General features: G+C 42.2%; 2 protein-coding genes across 3 annotated transcripts; one reads left to right on the plus strand and one right to left on the minus strand.

Moving 5' to 3' along the window:
• Positions 1 to 126: 126 nt before the first annotated feature.
• abcc4 (ATP-binding cassette, sub-family C (CFTR/MRP), member 4) lies at positions 127 to 16587 on the minus strand. Of its 2 annotated transcripts, XM_037240552.1 has the most exons (31): positions 16333 to 16587; positions 15871 to 15981; positions 12044 to 12164; positions 11658 to 11882; positions 11185 to 11274; positions 10770 to 10933; positions 9872 to 9997; positions 9062 to 9311; positions 8720 to 8827; positions 8082 to 8171; positions 7811 to 8002; positions 7311 to 7405; positions 7152 to 7238; positions 6656 to 6752; positions 6355 to 6558; positions 6118 to 6255; positions 4614 to 4651; positions 4295 to 4398; positions 4066 to 4212; positions 3701 to 3780; positions 3463 to 3613; positions 3260 to 3379; positions 3083 to 3193; positions 2903 to 3003; positions 2617 to 2808; positions 2376 to 2531; positions 1611 to 1700; positions 1302 to 1474; positions 1117 to 1222; positions 903 to 1037; positions 127 to 784 (listed from the first exon to the last, which is right to left on the minus strand). In XM_037240552.1, exons 1-31 carry the CDS (start codon positions 16404 to 16406, stop codon positions 695 to 697), a joined length of 3966 nt encoding a protein of 1321 aa, XP_037096447.1. In that variant the 5' UTR covers positions 16407 to 16587; the 3' UTR covers positions 127 to 694. The 2 variants fall into 2 exon arrangements, with proteins under 2 accessions (XP_037096447.1, XP_037096451.1); XM_037240556.1 differs by lacking the exons at positions 127 to 784; positions 903 to 1037; positions 1117 to 1222; ... (3 more) ...; positions 2617 to 2808; positions 2903 to 3003 and having other exon boundaries at positions 3463 to 3612; positions 3699 to 3780.
• Positions 16588 to 20799: 4212 nt separating this feature from the next.
• On the plus strand, positions 20800 to 21769 carry cldn10a (claudin 10a). The gene is made up of 4 exons (XM_037278010.1): positions 20800 to 21136; positions 21215 to 21376; positions 21462 to 21543; positions 21617 to 21769. The coding sequence occupies exons 1-4, from the start codon at positions 20917 to 20919 to the stop codon at positions 21735 to 21737; spliced, it is 585 nt and encodes a 194-aa protein (XP_037133905.1). The 5' UTR covers positions 20800 to 20916; the 3' UTR covers positions 21738 to 21769.
• Positions 21770 to 23258: the final 1489 nt, after the last annotated feature.

Consider the following 23258-nt stretch of genomic DNA (forward strand, 5'->3'; position numbering starts at 1 on the left):
TGTGACTTGTTAAAATAACTGTAACCTCAATTGACTGTAATTACTATACAAATCGAGGGGTAATAGATTAAATACTTTTTTCCCAGATCATAGTTCACAATCAAATGAAAACATAACACATTTAAATCAGTATAATTGACTTGTGTTCTTTTAATTTCTCAACAAAAACCCTGAACGTCCTGCTATGATGATCCCGCAACTTGGATCTACCACAAACATGTTGCCAGATTGATAGTTTTAGTCTGTGGCAGGCTTAAAATGCCAATAAAACAAGTAAAAATCACTTTCAAAAACTTGAAACACTCTCACCTTGCTCACAAGAAGACACTTGGCACTTGTTTGGTTCAAAGTGTTTCCTTGGCTTGCTCAGTCTGTGGCAGGCTCACAATAACAGTAAAACAAGTAAACATCGCTTTCAGTTGTTTTTCAAAAATTTGAAACACTCTCACCTTGCTCACAAGAAGACACTTGGCACTTGTTTGGTTCAAAGTGTTTTCCTTGGCTTATAAGAGCAAACGTTAAAATAAAGTGACTGCTGCAGATTGAAAACAAGGCAGCGATTTTATGTGTGAAAAAACCAACAAGTATGCAAAATAAATACATTAATGTCTACAGTTTGTACAGCAGTGGTTCGCATCATGTGCGTACATTTGGCATTCGTCCTGGACACTCTCCAATGTTGTAGGGTTGCGGCTCACAGAGCTGTCTCAAAGATGACCAAACTCTTAACTGCTATGTACACCTCCCCGTCACTGAGGTTGGGTCGGCTTCTGCCATCGTAAGCCTGAAACATATGCACGCCGCATTAGTTGCAGTTTTCCTTCTGTTTCATGTGGCTCGGAGCCAGTGAAGCCAAGCTGGTGGGGCTTCCAAAAATGTGCAAACACTCTACGCAGACTTGCCTCTTTAGCTGCCTGTAGCAGGGCCGCAGCCTCCTGCTTGCCGGTCTGCTGCACCATTTTATGAAATATAGAAGAGGGGTCTAGAAGAAGAGTGTAAGGCTCGTCGTACGCGTGGATTCTCCCTGCATCCAGAACCTGGAGCCGTGTACATTATTAAGTTTTGCCGAATGGGGCTTCATGTGAGAAATATGCATTGACTGAAAGAGGCAAGCACCAGAATGCGATCGCTGTCTATGATGGTGTTGAGGCGGTGAGCGATGGTGAGCACGGTGCATTCCTGGAACTTCTCTCTGATAGTTCTCTGGATCAGTTCATCTGTCCTGCAAACACGTGTGCAAAGGCCGTGATGCAGGCTAAATTCATTTTCACTCAGTCTTACCACTGGTAAAAATTGACTACCTGGGGTCCACGTTGGCAGTGGCCTCATCAATAATGAGGATGCGGTTCTTCCTCAGAATGGCTCTGGCTAGACACACCAGCTGCCTCTGGCCCACGCTGAAGTTGGAGCCAGACTCAGCCAGAACAGTTTCCAGTTTTCCAGGAAGCTCTTCCACCACACCTTTCAGCTGGACCTGAAGGGCACACAGAGGCAACGTGGAATTCCCAACATGTACGAGCCCATATGTTTTATCACAATGGGATTATTATCAAAATGTGCTCATGGGACACGATTAGCTGCATGATTGTGTTTGCTTGAATGCATGCCACCTCTTGCAGCGCATTCCACAGTTCCTCATCTGAATGCTGGTTGAAAGGGTCCAGGTTCTTTCTCATGGTACCCGTAAACAGCACCGGGTCCTGGAAGAGGAATCGAGAGTAAGAAAAAGAAAACAGACAAAAATGTTACGTTTTGAAAATCCACAAGTTCTTGACGCAATACAAAATATACAAAATGGGCATGTTACTTCACTGAGAGATACCACAAAGGTTCAAACTCGGACATTTTTTTAATCTTGCACACAAGAAATACAACAAATTTGAAAAGGAAACGAAAACTATAGTAAAATCCGCACATGTGAATAATACCCCAACCGACCAAATCTTAAAAAGTCGTTTTTTTTTTCTCTTTAGCTACTTGCGTATACGGAACCCAGAGTTGCTGGTATTCATTATCATCATTTGTTTGCATGTGTGCAAGTGCATGTTTTCAATTGCCAATTGCAGGAGCACAAACAACCATTCGCACTCACACCTACAGAAAATTTGGAGCAGTCAATCGGCCAACCATGCATGTCTTTGGAATGTGGGACGGAAGCAGAAAGAAATGATGGAAACAAATGCGGATTATGCAAGGGGGTAAATGGTAATACTAAATCTGATAAAAACTAAACTGAAACAAAGCTACCAAACCAGCTCTGAAATCAAAACTAAATTTGAACAAAAGTAAACTCAAAATAAAATAGAAGGGAAAAACCTATTACTAGTCCACTGTAATGTGATGTGTGTAATGTGTTTAGGTCAGCAGCCATCTACCTGAGGAATGATGGACATCCTCTGACGCAAGTCATGGAGGCCCAGCTCAGAAGTCAACACGCCGTCGACGAAGATGTTTCCTTGAGGTTCAGCCAGGCGAAACAGGGCTGACACAAGAGAGCTTTTCCCAGCACCTGTCCGACCCACGATGCCCACCTGACATCAGGAATGACCATCACATCAGCTTTTCCAGCCATCAATGAAATCATATTGTAACCCTTCTGACAATAACATTTCTGACCTTCTCTTTGGGTTGGAACGTCACTTTCAAGTTGTCCAAAACTTTGGGCCCATCAGCACTGTAGGAAAAGTTGACCCCGTCAAAGGTCACCCGACCCTTGCTGGGCCAATTAGGCGGAGGTCGCTTTTTGGTTTCCCAGGGAGCTTCGCTCTCCAGTTCAGTGTATTCCACCACCCTCTCCACTGATGTCATCTGTTAATTGGTTCACCACATATTTATTTCTATACCAGCTCACTGAACCATAATTTACTCAAACACTGGGAAAAAGTCTTATTTTGCCTCATACCATGTTCTCCACCTCAGCGCTCTGACGAACCCCCCACTGGAACATACCCATCAGGGTGATCGAGTAGCTCAAAGCCAAACCCACAGAGCCGGCGTCCAGTTCTGAGAGGAGAAACACATTTCACAAACCCTTTCGTCTCATACAATACTTATTCAGTATTAGGGTGGAGGACTTCCTTACGGTCTCGGAGTAGCAGGCAGCCAAATGTGGTGACTGTCACAAAGATGGAGCACATGGCATCGAGGCGTATGGCAAACCAGCGAGACGTGGTCAGGAAAAGGAACCACGCCGCTGTTTCAGGTTAGAATGAACATTGTTAGTTTCATCAACAAACACTGGCTCTTTCCTCGATACAACCTGTGTGCATGTCCTGATGGGCATCAAAAGCCTTTTGGAAGCGGCCCTCTGCTCTGAAGGCCCGAATAGTCCACAGGCCCTGCAGGGAGGAAGACAGGTGCGAGAAAACTGGGCTCCGAGCTGTGGGACCGGAAGGGAGGGCTCATAAGAATTATTCAGACACACGAGCGTGCGCTCTTTTAAACCCTGTGGAGAACACTCACTTGTGGACTCGAGACGTTTGATGTCTCTGGAGGTCTCCAGGAAGTAACGCCGGAGGAAGAGGAAGACAATGAGTAGGGGGACCACAGGAAGAAGAATCCAAGGGATCACACCCACCGCCACTGCAACCACTCCGACTATTTGCAAAAAAACCTGAGTACGAAAAAAATAGCGCTGGAATCAATGCAAATGATGCTGTTGATGTTGACATCACAGTCTAGATTCAGACTGATTTCATACCTGAATGAAGTCAACAAAGGTCCATGGCATGGTGGAATCCAGCTGGCCAACATCTTTCGAAAACCGGTTTAAAACTCGGCCTGAGGTCAAACACACACAAAAGCCCACTTTATATTAAGCAGTAGAGTTCAATATATACATAATACTGCACAGCATTTCCCTAACCCCAAAAAAAACATACATGGAAATTTAAATCTACTTTCTTTGTGGGTTATTAAAATGTGCTCAATGATGCAAAACATTTATGTGAGATATGTTTCAAAAAAATCCCTCAGAAATCCGGTTAGGGAGCAAACAGTGCTTCAGTCAAAAGATCTCATACACCCACAAACAAGATGTTCTTTTATTCCTAGGCAGTTGCTTACCAATGGGGTTGATGTCAAAGAAGCGCACGGGAGTGCGAAGGATGGCGGAAAACATTTTGTCATGCAGGGCCTGTGTACATCTCACCAGCACGTTGAACATCAGCAAAGTCCTCACAAAGCCAAAAATGATGGTAGCTGCTGTTAAACCTATGAAATAGCAGCAGAGGCGCACCGTTTCACTTTGTAGTTTTGGAACATGTGCAAAAAGCTGATTCAGTGTAAATGTGACCTCCATAAATGCCCAAGTAGAATCCAAGGTCCAGCTCTTTGTTAACTTTGGTGACATTGTGCTCCATGGTGCTGTTGGTGTCCAGTTTTCCTTGCTCCTCAGCCCTGATAACATCAGTCACATGTAAACAAACCAGGGCTGCTGCTTTGCGAACTTGCTCACGCTCGCCTTGACATCGACTAAGATGGTCAAGATACAAGTATGCATTGACCTAATGAACATGTGAACGTGAATGACAAAAGGTTAGTTGCTGAAAGTTGACCTTTCACAATGTTGACACAAAAAATACTTCTTGGAAGTGTGTGGTCCTTCTACTTACCAGTAAGCCAGCCACCAGTCCTGCACAATGTACGCCACCTGCAAAATCCAGTCTTAGTATTTCACTGCTTGTCACACCTGTCACATATCTGATCATAGTGAACTATTCTTTTTGAGCATCAAAATCCCAGAATTGTTTATATAATAATTTTCTGCACTCCTTAACCTTTTCAGGATCACAAACAGGTCTTGACATGAACGTTTTTGCTCACCGGGCACTGTGGCAAGTGCTTTCTGAGTTAATAGTCAGTCGCTCAGCATTTTCACCAGCTCCAACATTGTTATTGAATTATATAATTTAGTAAATATATTTTCTCTGGTTTTGCCATGACAGCTTGGTTGTTCACTTAGTTGAAAATTGTTTTACCATGAGGATTACTGAAGGCTTGGATTTCTCCTTGACAATGTCATCGATCTCAACAAACTAACGCCATAACGAAATGCATCTGCATCAGTGTAGTGTTGAAAAACAGAGCAAGTTTAGAGTAAACATTTGCAAACAGTTACTCCAAGAGCCTCAGTTCTTCACATTATCTTTGGTCTGGTAGATTCCTGAGGTGCTGTTGCTGTTCCAGTCTTAGCCTCCTAACTTTTAAAAAGTTTTAACTTGGCTTTCTAGTCCTGTGTTGCTACTTGAATGTGCTGTGCCATTGCTTTTGCCTTTTGATTGCAGCTACTTTGAACTTTCATTTCTGTTCCAGCGCTTCAATGTTGGTTTTGGCTTCCTACAACAGTGCTGCTGCTTTATTTTCCAACGATGCTGCTTTAGCTTCCTGTTCTATTGTTGCTGCTTTAGCTGTTTGAAGCCTAGTGCTGCTTTCAGCCCAGTTTCATGTTCAAGTGCTGCAGCTTTAACTTCCCGTTCCAATTCTGCTGCTTTAGCTGGTTGAAGCCAACCTTCGCAGTGTATTGTTGCTGCTTTAAACCTTAGTTTAATGCTCAAGTGCTGCAACTTTAAAAAAAAGGCTTCTTTTACTTTTACGTGTGGCTTGATTGGTAATAATCAATTAGATAGCTTGTCATAATGCATTGTGAAATTTAGTAAGGGGTCAACAAGAAACAGCAACCAAGGTGCACACTGCCACACTATTCCACAACTATTAGAAAACGTGTTAGGGACAAGGAGTGCTTTACAGTTGGAGAGGAATAACACCACACAGGTGACATTAAAATAGTGTGGTGAGCATTTCTAACAAGTAGGAAGTGTTGTTTGTCTTTAAGGAAGACAAGCCACGCTCGTTAGCGCGGAACCATTCTCATTAACAAATCCTCTGAGGCACTGGACCGAATCATGCACGCTTCATCGCGTGCATAAGGTAGGAGGGCATTCTGGAGAAGTTTTATTTTCCATAATTGTAGCTTCTATTTTGTATATTTAACTACATTGTCAAAGTCATAAGTGACTCGCAGCACTGTACCGAGATAGAAATGAATTCCACGATATTTCTAAAAAACATATTTCCAATCCTGGACCTGCAAGTGTGAGCTGTGGTGCGTTTGCTTACCTGAGCCAAAATGTTCAGGATAATCACAATGACCACAAACAAAATGCTGGCACCGGCCCGCAGGTACTTCATGTAGATACTGAATCCGATGGATCCCTGTGCGCGACTCTCTTCTGCCACCGTATGCACTGGCTCAGCCTGGGTATGGAAGAAGAGTTACTATATGTTAAAGGAACTCCTGGCTTAACTGAGGGCTTCCAACATTTGAGATGTTTTTTGCACAATCATTATACAAACTTCCAAATGTTCTCCATCCTGGACCGAGTGCACGGAAGAGGTTTGAGACCGCACTGAGTTCTGTGACAAAGTCCGGTTTCGGGAGGTGAGGTCTGACGATGACTGATGGAGTTCCTCCTCCTCCTCCTTCTTCTTCAACAGTGAGGTGAAATCCAGCCCGGATTGCTGTAGCTCAGTGTATGTCCCCTTGGTAACCATGTGGCCCTACGAGAAGTATAAATAAATGCAATTCATTTGTAGCTGTACATGCATGCCAGTCCTGGAAGCATCATCACATGCATGGTGACATGACTTAGCAGACCTCTTTGAGAACCACAATCTGGTCTGCTCCCTTCAGGTACTGTAGTTGGTGAGTGACCAGGACGCGGGGTTTGTTCTTCAGCAGGCCACAGATGCATCTGGGTTGAAAATAAATGATAATAAAATAGTGTCGATATTTACTGGATCTGAGTCTGAATTCTTGTGTCATGCAACAGTGGTTATTTAAGGGGAAGAGTGCATCAGGAAGAGCCATTGTCAGCACGGCAGGACCAGCACCGCACCTCTTCCTGTCTTACATCAAACACATTCCTTCATCTATCCCAAAAGGTTTCATTTAGATTTGTGTCCAGTTCTACACAATAACTTGTTTCTCTAAAGACTGACAGGATATACAGTGCCTGCAAACTAGATATGTACTTCTTAGAAAAACATTTGAAAAAAAAATTTTAAAACAAAAAAAATAGCCCACTCCAAAGTGGCTAAAATTTTCTTGGGTTCTCTTTTGCAGTATCAAGAAATGCTATTTTCTTTCTCACTGTTCAAAGAGGTGCCTTCCAACTTCAGCGTCCACAGCACTGAGAGGATCATCCAAAAGGTAAATATCAGCATCCTGATAAACAGCTCTGGAGACACAAAACATCCACTGACTAGTTAAACACTGGGGTGTGGCATTACTTTTATTGCCTGTGCATTACCTAGCCAGGTTGACACGAGCCTTCTGCCCCCCACTGAGTGTGGCGCCACGGTCCCCAATCAGTGTCAGGTCTCCATCCGGGAGCAGCTCCAGGTCCTGCACAACAGTCAGAGTGGCATTTACTGTTGCTTATGCATGTTACCTATGCATATGTACACGGAGGTGTAATTAGTTACTAATGTTCTATTTTGCCTGGGTTATTACAGTTTGGGTACGCATGATGTCTTTACTTATTCAAATTTTTTAAGTAAGCACACAGCGCTCTGTTTAGACAGACATGGATGGTGTCTCAGGAGGGGTGGGTAACTAGGTAGACATGTTTTATGTGTGGTCTTGGTGTTGTGTTGTTATGTGTGACCTTGTATGTTGGACCCTCTCTAGAATGAAATAGCTCATTTCAAGGGGAAGATCAAAAAATATATAGTTGTCAGAGTTACGAAGATCATGTGCACCTATCTTAGCATGTTAAGAACAAGTACGACTATAACCTGACTTGCTCACCCGCTTTAAAGCACAAGCCTTGAGTACTTTTTCGTACAGGCGCAGATCCATGTCCTTTCCAAACAAGATGTTGCTGCGGATAGTGCCAGGATACACCCATGGCTGTTGTGATGCATAGGTTAGCTGACCTTTGACCTTCATTGCCCCCTTTTCAGCAGGAAGCTCGCCCAAGATTGAGCTCAATAACGAGGACTGGATCGAGAAAGAGGAGAAAAATGAGCGCACGTGTAAAGTCACATGTTCTTCTAATCTGGATTTTTTTTTTTTTTACCTTCCCTGCACCCACTGGTCCAATAACAGCCAACAGCTGTTTTCCAGTCAGACTGAGTGTGACATTCTGCAGACATGGTGCATCCAGACTCTATGGAGGTGGCACACATTTGAAGATCTTAAGTCATTTAAACATTATAAGATTTTGTCAGCATTATTTGATCTGATTTCTAAGTTAACAATTGGACATGCAAACTACAACTACAAATATACAATTTGGTCACGAGCAGCATGGGGGCCGGGGTGACTCGTTAACATGCCTCACACTTCTGAGGTCCCCAAGGACTGCTGAGATAGGCTTGCGCACGCCTGCGACCCACAACCATTCATCTATTATGTTTTCATGGTAGTAGAGGGAGTAGAAATGAAACTAAATTACATGTTTGTTTTGGTGCAGTTGTCAAAATTTCAGGCAGTGATTCAAATGTTTTGTTTCATTATTGTTATGGCTGAAGCTTTTTTTTTTTACATATTTAATATGTACTAGAAAACAATGGATATGTTGTAAGTTTTAGATAGTACTTCAAATGTATGCAAAACGGCAAAATGTATTGCTGATGCTGCTCTTATTTTTGACCACGTTAGATTGTTTTGGATGGTGGATGTTGTGTGGTGGCAGTATAGTGGGTCTTTACAAACCTTATCCCAAAAGCACATAAGGTCCTGGATCTCAATAGCAGAATCTTGCTTCTCGGCAAGCGGCTGAGGTGTACTCGTCTTTGTCATCTCATCCAGCAACAAGAACTCCTTGAACAAAATAGACAAGAACATGGGCAAAGTTACGATGATAAATCTTAATGCATTAAGAATACAAAACTGCTTCCAAATGGTTGTCTACGGTTCTGTGACAGAAAATTCAGACGTTCTCATATGATCAACTGAAATTCAAGGATAAGAGAATGTCCTGTCACAAAAATTCTATAAAATGCCATAAATGTGGGTCCATAATTCAAACGGCCACAGGATTATACAGTGACGGACCTGGATCCTCTGAATGCTGACACTGCTCTCATAGAGTTTCTCTATGGCGCTGGGAAAGAAGAGCGTGACAGTGAGGCGTACTGCCGTGTACAGTGACACAGTCACAAATACTCGGCTGGCTGAGATTTTGTTCCCCAACAGGACATAGAGGGTGAAGGTGATGAAGACGATGATCTTGCTGGCACAGAAGAAGGAGGCCATGTTGAGGCCACGCAAATACGAACTCATCATGATCTGATGGATCTCCTTCCTACAGAGAATGGAAGGAAGATGATACTGGTGATGATGATGATGATGACGAACACAGAAGGAGGAACACAGAAATTAAAAGCCAAATGACCGATAGGGGAGACACAGAAATGAGACTAACGATGAGCATTTGATTAAGTGTACCTGCACAATCTATTTTTTTGTCCAAGCAACCTCTGTGCAATGGCCTGTCTAAAGCTTTTGGGGTATTAAATTCCAACCATCTGATCCACATCTTTTCTACCATCTATCCTAATGAGGATCGCGGCTAAGCTGATTTAAAAAACGAAAAAGCCAGACACCCTGATGGCACATTGTCAAGGTGTGTCTAATGATGTCGCTGAGTACACCAATGGATGTGTACAAAAAACAAACACAATGTAACCTTTGTTGAGATGAAGATGACGTCATAGTTCTACAATGAAGCATTTTGCACACATCTTACAAAGGATGACGTCATAGTTCTACAATGAAGCATTTTGCACACATCTTACAAAGTCATTTCTGAATGATTTCTGAATTATTCAACAACCTTGGTTGTGACCGAAAAATAAATTTCACCTTCTGACGTCCGACACCAAAGCGGCAAATGGTTTCTCCCAGGCATACATCTTGATGATCCTCATTCCAGACACCACTTCATTCATGATGCGGATCCTGCTGTCAGTAAGAATTGCCGTCTTACTCCTGCAGATGAGGGGAATTAAAGTTACTCAGAAGAGGTCCAATTAAAGACCTTAAAAAGTCAATCCAGAGATTTTGTTGTAAATGACTTATGTTTGAAGACAGTGCAAGGACAATATGGGGAAAAAAATGTCAGTAAAAAACACATTAAAAATAACTTAGACATCACATGTACATAAGTATTCCCAGCCTTTGTTCAATACTTTGTTTATGCAAATTTGGCAGTAATTACAGTCTGGAGTCTCTTATGATGCCATAAGCGTAGCACATGAAAGAATGCAGACAGTATATATTTTTCTTTACTCGAGTGCAACTCGTTGACGCGCCATGGAAATGCCCTGCGACAACCCGGTGAGGCTTTAAAAAGGTTATTGCACGTAAACATAAAATTGGATTGTATTTAGTGCGCAGTGCATTTTCCCATAGGAAATAATGAAAATTAAGGTATGATTTAGCATGCCACCATAAAAGCGCTTTATGGTACAGGTAATGTTAAAAGTTACAAAGTTGAACAAGTTATTAACATCACCCTTAAAATAAAGCAGGCATAGTTCTACACCGATGTTGAGTGGAGTCATAAATTGTATGGATTCACAGGCATTATACTTTAGAGTTTATAAGGTTACGCTGTGATTATTGTTTCTTTGCTGGACGAATCCAGATTCTGCACCCATCCAAAGGATTTACTCAAACTACTCTTGACTGTGTTGTTGGCCAATAGATTTTCCTTGGTTTGGTTGCAGGTATCAAAAGTCACGAATTGTTGCGACGGTACCTGAACTTCGAAAACAGCCTCCCGAATAGGGTCTGCGTGGGCATTAGGAACATGAGGACCACCATGCCTGCCAGGCAGGATGGCCCAATCTCCTGCCACAAGAGTCCCACCACAGTTGCTGCCTGGAGGGGTCCCACCCACAGGAAGTGCAGGAAGATTGTCACCTGGTGCAGAGAAAGGCAGATTAAGGTCCTAATCTCATCACAATTTGAAACTGGCTGAAAACATTCAGTCAACTCAAATAACTATAACGTACAAACATTGTATACATATACAGTATATTATATTTGCATTTACACAAAGTCAGCACGCAACCACATTCTCACATTATGACTTCAAATACTATTTGAGTACAATAACTCCTATCACGCAGCATTGGACTTCCACTTAGTTGCTGGCTTACTGGGTAACTTACTTCATCAAACTTGTTGACATCATTGGAAAGCAGGTTCACAATCTGACCTGTGGTGGTCTTTCCCATTGCAGAACAGCTGAGACACAAAGCCTAGTTTTGCAAAACAAATTCAGTTCAGCAAGAAACTAATATCGCAAATGTAAGCAAAGTAGGACAGTTCAGTTTAGCTTTTATTTGCAATATGGGTGTCAACTACACTAAGAGTCAAAAGTTTCAGCATACTTTCTGTAACAAAGGACAAAAGAGGAGGACATTCAGAATAGTTTGTTCTCTCTCGTTGGCCACCCTTTAGAACTGCAACATTGTGGTGGAATGTCATCAAAAGTGTGGCAAAATGTCACAACTTTTAATAATATTTACATCTGTGACAGAATTTGGCAACAGTTCATTTGCCACTTCAATGACCATCGTGGATGGATGGCTGACCAATCTTAGGTTTTCTTCTCTCAGTAAAAACTTACTAACACACCCACCTTTTTGTAGATCATGCCACACATGGCCACTCTGATTTTCATGCCAACTCGCTGGACGTGGAAGAAGTAGAGGTGGTGCAGCAGATTCAGGCCCATGGTGCAGATGGACAGCCCAGCTGCATAACCAATGGTCTCATACAGGGCTGCTTTATTGAGCGGGTCATAATCCTCAAAGTAGCGGATCATGTACCCTAGAAGGACTGGCTGGATCACCTTTATCACCTCCTGACATAGAAAATAAAATAAAGATAACGTTCTTGTCAAAATAGTGACTCATTTCCTTTAATGTGTAACATAAAGCTCTGATTCTAATCTGTGGTTATAACCTTTCTACACGTTTAGACCTGTGAATGTGTTAGTTGCTTAATACAAATTCCCAAACTGACCTCAACAAGGGTAAACAATCCCAGCACTGAATATATCCTCCAAAAACACCTAATGATGACTCTTGAGAGTTTTGGCTTCCGCAATTCTTTTGTGGCCTCCTGGACTTCATGTTCCCAGTATCTGTAAAGAAAATAGAAGCAGTCTGTCAGGTGATTTAACTGGTTGCCAAGGGTAAAGTAGTCACATGTTCTCAAACAGCTCTGATTATATTACCAGAGCAATTGCAAACACAGGGAATGGGATTAAAATAGATAGAAATTTAAAACAAATAAACGCCATGAATCTATAAAAACATGGCTGGGGTGTATTTAACTGCAGTATTTCTCACAGATTTCATTTGTCGTGGGGTTGGTCTGGAACATAACCCCCGCAATGCGAAGGAGGATTACTGTAATGCGACTCGCCTCCATTTACTTTCATTGCTGTTCTCTAATAAAACAGAGCACATTACTCAGTGATTGTTGCAGTTTAGTTTCTTGTGCTAATTGGTTAGCTGCCATATGCTTGTCACTTGCAAACAAACAAAGACACAGTATTAGCTTTGGAGTTGAGGTATATTTCATTTAGGTGTATGTGTTATGTAATGTTTACACTAGTGATGGGAAAATGAAGCTTCATGAACCAGTTGTTGTATTCTTTGGCTCCTCTAGATGGCAATGTTGGTTTAAAGTGAGGGTTTTCAGAAATGGCAAGTCGTGGGCTTTCAGCTCTTCGGTGAACAGAGAGTGCCATCCTCTAGACCTCTAGTCTAAGTAAACACAACAATGGGTTCATGAATCATCTTGAAGCTTCATTTGCCCATCATTAGTTTACACAACACACACATTCTGTTCTACACCTCTGATGGCTGTCTACATCACTTTCAGTTAAATGAATAGTTGTCAATTCCCTTCATACTGTTGCAGCATGGCACCTCATACAAGTATGTCTCAAGTTGTAGACAGTGAGCGCATAAGCGTGTATCATTCACACTATCAGCTGCTACACAGGCAAGACACCACACTTAATTCCACATTGGTAATGCAGTTGACTGCCTTGAAATGACTGGCAAATCTCATTTTGCACAGCCCCCAAAACAGAGGCAGCTCCCTGTCTTTACTCACATGGTGGGGAATTGGGATCAAAATTATTATGGTACAGGACTGCAATGAGACGTTATCACCAACACATTTCATGGTTTATAGTTCCAGTTTAAATTGAATTCCACGGTTGCACTGTAACTGAAAAACCTACTTGGATGAAACAAGAAAAAAAACATCTAAGGTCTTTCAGTAATTCATTAGAATGCATTTTGCTGGCATTGGCCCGAAACCTCCTATGTCAAAATTGATACTATAGGCCCGTAACCACGTTGGTATTTTTTTTTTTCTTTCAAATTATTGACCAATTTAAGGTGTTAAAATTACTTTGAATTTTCTTTGAATTCGTATCCAGAATATACAATGTTAATGGCTCAAAAACCATTTTGAAAATGCTTTTCAGTGCTTACGATACGTAAAAAATTAACCACAAGTTAAATTGTGAACTGCTCTTGTCGTTAAACATCACATTTTTTACGATGTACTTGCACAATCTTGTTATAAATCTTTGACCAACTTCACAAGAGACGTGACGCAACATTGCCTTCAACCGTGACATAACAGAGAAATATTATGCACAATGCGACTAGCTGGTGACCAGTTCTACCGACCGCTGAGATAGGTTCCAGCACGCCTGCGAACCTTGTCAGGATAAGCTTTTTGGAAAATGAATGAACAAACGAACAAATGAATGAATCTTTAAACCCCTTCGTTGGTTAGCAAAGAGCATTATTCTCTGATTTGCACCGTGGCCACATTTCATGGAATACATTGTAATCACAAATGAGATGGAATAGCACTGTGTAAAACTTTTCATTACATCATCTGCTCATACTGTTTGTCATGCTGACCGTCATGACAATATATATTATCCACTGGTGAAAGACTGGAAGATGAATGAAAAAACAATGTGGAATTAGAAATGGCTGCAATAGCCATCCATCTTCTATACCGCTTGCCCCCACGGGGGTCGCGGGCGTGCTGGAGTCTATCCCAGCAGTCATCAGTAGGCAGGCAGTAGGCGGGGGACACCCTGAACTGGTTGCCAACCAATTGCAGGGCACACAGAGACGAACAACCATTCGCACTCACACCTAAGGACAATTTGGAGTACTCAATCTGCCTACCAAACATGTTTTTGGGATGTGGGAGGAAACCGGAGTGCCCGGAGAAAACCCACGGGGGCTCGGGGAGAACATGCAAACTCCACACCGGGAGGACCGGAGGTGGAATCGAACCCGCACAATCCTAACTGAGAGGCGGACCTGCTAACCAGTGCGCCACCTAGCCGCCTAATGGCTGCAATTTTATTATTATTTTGGACTTGATAGCAACATTTTAATACTTTAATTGTTTTACATATTTTGCTGATTGACAGTAAACGCTACTGACCTACCTAGGGCAAGTCTTAGCTAGTCTAACCGAGGGAATCTTTGAGTCCCTCGATGAGTTCATGTTTGTGAATTACCTGGCCCATGGTTGAAAGCACTGAGACCTTGTCGAGCTATGGAATCCACCAGACAACAGTCAGCCAGATTGTCAGAACAAGAAGCTACACAGTGAGACTTGTTTACATACTCGGGATGAGAAATAACAGAGTAGCTTCACGGTCTTCTCGAACTACACAATTCTTTTGTCGTTCACGGCGGTCATGCTGTCAGTCTACCAGATACATATTATTCTGTCACCGACGAGCTGTTAAAGTCATGTCGACAGAGGCAATATGTCCATATGTGATTTTTATCTGCACAGAAAAGGCTAAGAATGAAGTACTATCCATTCCTTTTTCACCATTTTGTTTGTTTGTTTGTGAATAATGTCAAGAAAAATAATGAAAGATGTCATGTTAGAAACAATGTCAAGAAAAAGAATGTAATTATCGATTTCTTGAAAAAATATTAACTTTTTACAGCTGAATATACCCAAAGAAGTGCACTTAAGTAACTTATTGAATATCGTAAAGAAACGTATTACAGTGCTTTCAGATGCAAGTGACTAGTTGTAATATTGAAAGGATTTCATTCAAGAAGTTGCTCAACACTGGTCAAGATCTTATGACAACAATCACGCAAGCACAGTAGTATGGGGAACTGGCCCACCACGTGATGTGACAATAAAATCAAAACCACGTGATGTGAAAATGAAATCAAAGGACCCTCATAGAAGACATGGTGCCATTTATGGCTTTTTTGATACTTTTCTCTATTCCATCGAAGCATTTTAAAAAGCAACTATGGTGCTAAAATTCCACTGCCGGAAACATGCAACGCAAACTCGTAAGAATTGTTAAGAACAAAAAGTTAAGTTGTTGTGACTTTTGGATCTAAAGGTTCTATTTACCTTGTATAACCTTTTACTCAGTTATCACACCTCAGAGGCGCCGCCCTAATTGCCCCTAATCATGTCATATATTTTATAGCATAGTTTGGTTATTGTCATAATAATGCGATTGTTGTTTTTATTGTTCAAAATAAATAAATAATTGGAAAAACTATACATGTATGGTTTGGTCTAATGCCACTGAACATTTTGAGTGGTTGAAAGTAAAACAAATATTCAGAAATGACAACGTTATCACACCTCAAATGCACTGCCCAACTCGGGATACATTTTCCATTTAAATATTACTGAAATAATATTCCAAGAGGTATTAAGTCAGAAGAAGTGTTCTGTGAGCACAACTCGGTTGGAAGATAAAATAAGACAGAACTTTATTGATCCCACGACGGAGAAATTTGGGATTGTACCTTTGCAACTGCTGCCCCAGGATCTCTGAGCTGTCCTCCGCCAGCACCGGGTATAAGTCATCTTCCTCAAGCTTGCGTTTGTATCCAGCTCGGAAGAGAGGATTGAGCCACCTGAGAACAAGACATATCAAAAATAGTCATGACACGGTAACTACAGCATGAAACGCCAATTTCATAAATGTTAGAGGTGCCGAGTGGCAATGACACCGCTCGTAAGAAAACATGTCAAATCACACACCGGATCTACTTTCAATAAATCCAGTACTGTACTTCATATTTGATCGGGTACCAAACCGACGCCAATTCAACGTGACGTCACGTTTGGGTGCCAACCTGTGCGAGTGTCGATTACACAAAAGGCTCACGTTAATTAACACGTAAATGTAGGAAAAAATGGGGGGGGAAATACACTGCTATGAAGTGTATCCTGACTGCTGCGATTTATGTTCCGGGGTGTCTCACCAGAAAATTAACTTGGAGAGGAGATTCGCCGACGCTGCTGGGTTCGTCTTGGCAGCTTTATTGACATTTTCCATCGTACTGGGACCCAAAACAGTTGACAAGACTACTTCCTCGCCCTTAGAAATACAGCAAAAGGCGACGTCGACGCATATTACGCTAGGTTAACGGGTCGCAACGTGTGTTACGTATAGAACACAGCTGCAGGGCACTTTCCCGCATCATTACGGTAAAGAAAAAAATGATTCGCCTTGGCTCCTCCCACACGCCACCTGATTGGTGGAAAGTGACGGCCAACTATTGGCCCAGTCTGAACCTCTTCTTCCCTACCATTGGCCAAAAGCTCGCTTTTAGAACGTTATGTGTCGTTTTGCAGTGTTTCATAATTTGACAGCTTTTTCATCAGATCAGAGTGGAATACATTTTACAAAAGAGACGTGAGAACATGAACATTACTTTAAAGATCTGTTATGTTTTGTTTTATTTTGTTTTGTATGTACAGGTGGGGCGGCTCGGCGGCGCACTGGGTAGCACGTCCGCCTCACAGTTAGGAGGGTGCGGGTTCGATTCCACCTCCGGCCCTCCCTGTGTGGAGTTTGCATGTTCTCCCCGGGCCCGCGTGGGTTTTCTCCGGGCACTCCGGTTTCCTCCCACATCCCAAAGACATGCTTGGTAGGCCGATTGAAGATTCCAAATTGTCCCTAGGTGTGTGTGCGAGTGCAGATGGTTGTTTGTCTCTGTGTGCCCTGCGATTGGCTGGCAACCGGTTCAGGGTGTCCCCCGCCTACTGCCCGATGACGGCTGGGATAGGCTCCGGCGCACCCGCGACCCCCGTGGGGACTAAGCGGTTCAGAAAATGGATGGATGGATGGATGTACAGGTGGTCTACTGGAACCTGCAATAATTTTCTGGTTTGGCTTTATGGTCGCTTATGTGTCCATAACAACAGAGACCATTTTCATCTTAATCTTTTTCTTTATATTCAGAGAAGGTTATGCTTTATAAATATATTTATACTACTACTACTACTACTACTACTACTACTAGTAGTAGTAGTTCTACTACTAGTGCACACACTATTTTTTTCAGAATACATTTGTGAAACTATTAAATTCAAATTAGAAATCAACTGATGAGCTACAAGTTGCATTGGCAAAGAACTGTGAGTTAGCTACAAAATTCCTTCGATGAATACATGTTCTGCAAACTCATTTGGGTGTGTACCTTTGTAGCTTAAGTTGTTTGTTGTTGATAACAGAAATGTAAATGTTATCTCACGAACAAGGTCATGTCTTTCATTTTTACATGAAGAATTCACTCAATCTGAAACACAGACAGACACATTCAAATTCCCGTCACGACACAACAGGTTTCATTTTCCTATGGAGAGACCCAAAAAGATTGTAACGCTAGTGATATGTGCAAAACTGTCAATAAGATGAACACACTTTTGGAACAGCCCTCAATCCTGGCTGTAATTTCTGCCATCAAGTCTTTGACCTCAAAGTGAAACAAAGCAGCTTAATTCCACCGGTCTGAACTTTAGACTTGCTAATCTGCATTTAAAACACACATTAAAAAATGCAAACCTATTCTTTTTTTATTCCATCTTATTTATTCTAATTTGTATCTTATACAATAATTGATGTTGTGTGGTATATTGTAGGATCGATAGTCTGGCAGCCTAAATAGGCGGGACTGGCGAAATAAGTCCAGGAACTTTCACAACTACTCCCACAGACTTTACAGCATGCGTGTCAGAATTACTCAGCAAAAAATGTGTCTGAGTCAGAAGGAGAAATCATAGCAGCATCTAAAAGCTTTTTTCCGTTATTATTTTTGACAAAGAGTAAAATGTCTAAAACCAATTCTCTGTATATTCTAATACACTCTGTGAGTTTACTGACAGTTAGACATATCCCCATCCTTATGTCGTTGACTTTCACTTCCTGTCATGTCACGTGCAGCCGTGGTAAACCATTATCCCAACAGTGTCAAATCTCATAATAAAAAACTCACGTCAACCTTGAGCCAAGTTACTCTGAGAAAAGCACCGGGGAGGAAAAGTCAGGTGGGGATTATTCAAACTTGTTTCACACAAAAAGGTCAAAATCATCACTCCACAACCCTGTAGGGTCGGTTCTCTTTTCGTTCCTTGTTATGATCACAATCCTGTTTTTATTTAACAAAGGACACAGCATAAGTAGTTCGTTACATTCTTTCCAAACATGGTTAAATCGCACAGTACAAAAGGATACAGATGATGATAAGATATGACGTGCAGAAGGAGGAAGAAAAAGTCCAGTAATCCTTTTCTGTTTTGCTCGAAGATTACAAAACACGTGAGAGACTTCAAGGGGAGGTGTATCTTTGATTGCAATGCCAACAATGCTCACATGCTCTGTGTAATAAACGTCTTGGGGAGCCTTGCTTGTGCTGGATTACATTTCAGTGCTCAGCATGAATGAGTGCTGAGCAGAAAGTCAATCCACCAGACGTGTATTGTGCCCCTTAGTAAAATCTATCCATCCATCCATCCATCCATTTTCTGAACCGCTTAGTCCCCACGGGGGTCGCGGGCGTGCTGGAGCCTATCCCAGCCGTCATCGGGCAGTTGGCGGGCGACACCCTGAACCGGTTGCCAGCCAATCGCAGGGCACACAGAGACAAACAACCATTTGCACTCGCACTCACACCTAGGGACAATTTGGAGTCTGCAATCGGCCTACCAAGCATGTTTTTGGGATGTGGGAAACCGGAGTGCCCGGAGAAAACCCACGCGGGCCCGGGGAGAACATGCAAACTCCGCACAGGGAGGGCCGGAGGTGGAATTTAACCCGCACCCTCCTAACTGTGAGGCGGACGTGCTACCCAGCGCGCCACCGAGCCGCCTAGCAAAATCTATGTGTGGATAAAATACAATGGACAAAGATAATCAACATCGAGGATCTATCAATAAATAATTGTCACATTTTTTTGCACTTTTAGTTCAGTTGCCTAATTGCAGTGTGAATGTCACGGTCTATGTGTGCCTCGTGGTTGGCAGACATCCAGTCTCAAGTGTAGTCTGCCTTTCAACAAAAAGTCACCTGCCGCACTCTCACGACCTTGAACAGGATAAATGATGTAGAAAATAAAAAGTATAAGTTTGGACTGGGACTTTCATCTTGCTTTATTTTTGGCACCACGGCTTCACCAAATGAGCCAACCTTTCTGCAGAAGATTCCTTCGGCAACCCACTTGGAATTTCCTTTCCTGGAATGCTGATTAGAAAAGTTTTATGGCCTCGTTAAATAAGGTCAGAGTGGCTCAGCAACAGGTTTAGAAATTGAAACAAAACACAGCACACAATTTCCAGACAACAGATGCCAAGGGCATCTCACGTCATGAAACTTCATGAGATAGCTCAATATTTAAGTGACTGATGAACTTTTGGGGTTTAAAAATGCATTCATGCTTTTATTTAAAGCAGATTTGATCATAGTATTTTTAATACTATGTACAAATCCCAAACATTGTGTAAATAAATAAAAACAGAATACAATGATTTGCACATCTTTTTCAACCCATATTCAATTGGATACACTCCAAAGACAAACCAATCTTCATACACTGTTTTTTTTTTCTTATCTCATTTTGAATTTGGTGCACAATGTACAATGTTTATCAGTTTGAACTTTAAGAGGAGAGTTGGCAGTCTTGAAGCTTGAGAGCCTCTCTTCACTACTTCTTCCTGTCTTCCTACATGAATCCGAAATTACAAAAATGACAAAAATTCCCACTAGCATATATTTACAACTGAAATTTAGCGTTTTGGATTAAAGGTGGGCCCTGTGATTGACTGGTTAGCACGTCCGTCTAACAGAGGTCCCTGGTTGGATTCCATGCCTTGGGCCTTCCTGTGTGAAATTTGCAAATTCTCCCTGCGCCTTTTCTTCCATATTCTAGAAACATACATGATAGGTTAACTGTCTCTAAATTGTCCTGTAGTATAATTATGAGTCTGGATGATTGTTTGTCGACTGCGATTGGCTTACAACCATTTTAGGGTGTACTCTGCCTGCTGCACAAAGTCAACTGAGATAGACACCAGCACACCTGCGTGAGAATAAAGTTGTTTGGATAACGGATGGATGGCTCAATGGTAAAGTCACAGTCTAGTAGCCTCCATTAAATGTCTGCGGATTACCACTTGATGGCGCTCTAGTGTTGTAAACTGAGTGCAGCGAGTCTGCCATTATGATAACAGGCTATCTGTTTTCCCCATCATGTGTTTCTTCTCTGTCAGGGACCGCCTCACATCCTGTCAATTAATGACTTCCTTCGACCCGGCTGTAGACCCCATGAACACCGTGTGGAGTGATGAGCTCTATGCGTGCCTGAAGTCCAATGACATAAAAATACTTATTGAATATCAGCCACCCACAAGAGAACCTCAAGTAATCAAGTATCTGCCTTGATGCACAGGTAGTGGACCTACCCGCCCAGAAATGCTCAGTCAATGATGGGCGGAGGGCGTCTCACCAGCAGGAGCCTTAAAAAAGTTCAGAGCCTGATTTGATCCGTGGATCTAAAGGCCAAGGAACAATGAGCACCATGGCAACAGAGATTGTTGCATTTCTCCTGAGTGTCTCCGGATGGATTCTGGTGTCATCCACACTTCCTACGGACTACTGGAAGGTCTCCTCGGTGGACGGGACGGTCATTACTACGGCGACCTTCTGGTCCAACCTGTGGAAAACATGTGTGACCGACTCTACAGGTGTGTCCAACTGCAAGGACTTTCCCTCCATGCTGGCTCTGGATGGTGAGTTGAGTTCATATTCTGGTCCTGACTTGTGATGGATGTCATACCTCTTCCTGCTCCTCTGTCCTTGTTTTCAAGTTTACATCCAAGTATGCCGGGGCCTGATGATTGCAGCGGTGTGTCTGGGTTTCTTTGGTGCCGTACTTGCCCTGCTTGGAATGAAGTGCACAAAAGTAGGAGGCTCCGAGAATATCAAAACTCGCCTGGCAGTCTTTGCAGGTTTCCAGTACATCCTCAGCGGTAAAACTTACTTCCCCAAAAAATTACTCTTTACCTCTAATCCTAATTTGAAGTCACAGAATTACAATTTTATTTGCCTCCACAGGCTTGTGCTGCATGACCGCCTGCTCCATATATGCTCACAGGATCACGACCGACTTTTTCGACCCCCTCTTTGTTGCCCAGAAGTAGGTAAATACAAGAACCGGGATGACTTGGATTACAGTCCTGTTCTAAATATCTAATTGATGTCATTGGCAGATTTGAACTGGGAGCGGCGCTCTTCATCGGCTGGGCGGGATCTGTGTTATGCATCTTGGGAGGTTTGATTTTCTGTCTCTCCCTGTCAGCAGGCTCGAGCGTCAGGCAAGTTGACTGGTAACAATGGGCCTCATTCAGCAACAGTTCTCAGGAACACATTAACCACATTAACCTGATTAGTGGCCAATGTTTTGTTTTGGTTGAAATCCGACGGACATACTTAGACTTTTGGAGGTTGAGCAGGACGTTAGGTAATTATTGGAATTACAGTTAACCCTGAATGGAGCCAAAAGAGCATCAAAGATGTGAATGAGGGATTAATTAGCGAGCTTTAGTTAGTGTTCAAAACATCTCGGTGTTTGTTGTCTCTATCGCAATTCATGTCACTTCATTTCTTCGGGTGTTTGCAGACTTCATCACTCCTCAAGGGGTGCTGCTGTGTTTTCACACACACACGGCGAGCGCGGCAAGGCCACTAGCAGCCTGCAAAGAGAGTTTTTGAAGCCCTCCAGGAAATTTGGAAGAAACGCCTATGTGTGAAATGCTGGTCAAATTTCATTTGGTACGAATCAGCATTCAAACTCCAACTCTCATCTGACCTTTACTACCTGCCTCACTTATTCTTCCTTATTATTCCTCATTCATCTGCACTATCACAACGACAGCAGCTTCAAATACAAAAGACTTCATTTTGATAGGTGAGCTTCTAATAATATTATCAAAGGCCTCTCATGGTCTCCATCTTCACCTCTACGGACCACCGGGTCATATCTGAAGCCGCAGACAATCTGCACTTGACAGGAGGTTTCCCCACCAATCAACCATCAATCTACACTTCTGAATAATCATCAAGACGAAGCTTAGCCAGTGCCCGACACGTTCCACTGAATTCATAAACAAGTATCGGGTGTCCATGGAATTGCAGAATGGTGACATTGTGTTTTTAAATACCACCGTGCATTTTACAAAAGAAAACATGATTTTAGGGGAAAATTGTGGTGATTTCTACACTTTGGACTTCTTACTTTCAAGTGTTTCATATTTTGTCTGTAATCTTTCTTTGATTTGAACTTGTAAAGGACTTTGAGCTGTAAAAGTGCCCTATGAATAAAGTTTAATTGATTGATTGATATTCTTTTAAAGTACCTAAATGTACAAAGTGCACCAATTTTAACGCAACTGTTCTTCCTGTGCTTTTACGTGGGCTCATGCTTGGTACAGTACTTCACTTTCTTCCCCCCAAAAAGTAGAAACATTTATGTATTTGTATTTCTTTCATATTATTGAAATTAGCAGCGGGTTTTAAAAATATTTAAACACTAAAAAAATCAAAACATTTTATACACACTTCCTTTATCATTGACTTTAATGAAGCCAAAATTTGGAATAAAATTCCTGACAGTCATTTCAGCTCAAGTAAGCTTCACTTTGTTATTCTAAAGCCCATTATAGTCACTCTGGCCAATTCATTGTTGATGACAGAGTATGAATTACTGCCCACATCACCTCGGCATTAAGCCGTTATGGGAATGTGTTTTAATTATGGAAGCGGAGGCACGGTGAGGTTGCAGTGACTGATGCCATAAGCAGCCTCGGCTGGAACACGGTAAGGTCATTGTGGCAGACATTTGCACAGTTGTTG

Source organism: Syngnathus acus, chromosome 2 (genome assembly GCF_901709675.1).
Source record: "Syngnathus acus chromosome 2, fSynAcu1.2, whole genome shotgun sequence".
NCBI classification, from domain to species: Eukaryota; Metazoa; Chordata; class Actinopteri; order Syngnathiformes; family Syngnathidae; genus Syngnathus; species Syngnathus acus.

What these genes read in the sequence shown, in the direction of transcription:
- abcc4 (XM_037240552.1), bottom strand. Translation starts at nt 16,406, where the DNA reads ATGGAAAATGTCAATAAAGCTGCCAAGACGAACCCAGCAGCGTCGGCG. An exon ending in CTCTCCAAGTTAATTTTCTG is followed by an intron (nt 15,982 to 16,332) that starts GTGAGACACCCC and finishes TCTTGTTCTCAG; the next exon opens with GTGGCTCAATCCTCTCTTCC. An exon ending in AGGATGGAGAACATTTGGAA is followed by an intron (nt 6,256 to 6,354) that starts GTTTGTATAATG and finishes TTCCATACCCAG; the next exon opens with GCTGAGCCAGTGCATACGGT.
- cldn10a (XM_037278010.1), top strand. Translation starts at nt 20,917, where the DNA reads ATGAGCACCATGGCAACAGAGATTGTTGCATTTCTCCTGAGTGTCTCC. An exon ending in TTTCCAGTACATCCTCAGCG is followed by an intron (nt 21,377 to 21,461) that starts GTAAAACTTACT and finishes TTGCCTCCACAG; the next exon opens with GCTTGTGCTGCATGACCGCC. An exon ending in CCCCTCTTTGTTGCCCAGAA is followed by an intron (nt 21,544 to 21,616) that starts GTAGGTAAATAC and finishes TGTCATTGGCAG; the next exon opens with ATTTGAACTGGGAGCGGCGC.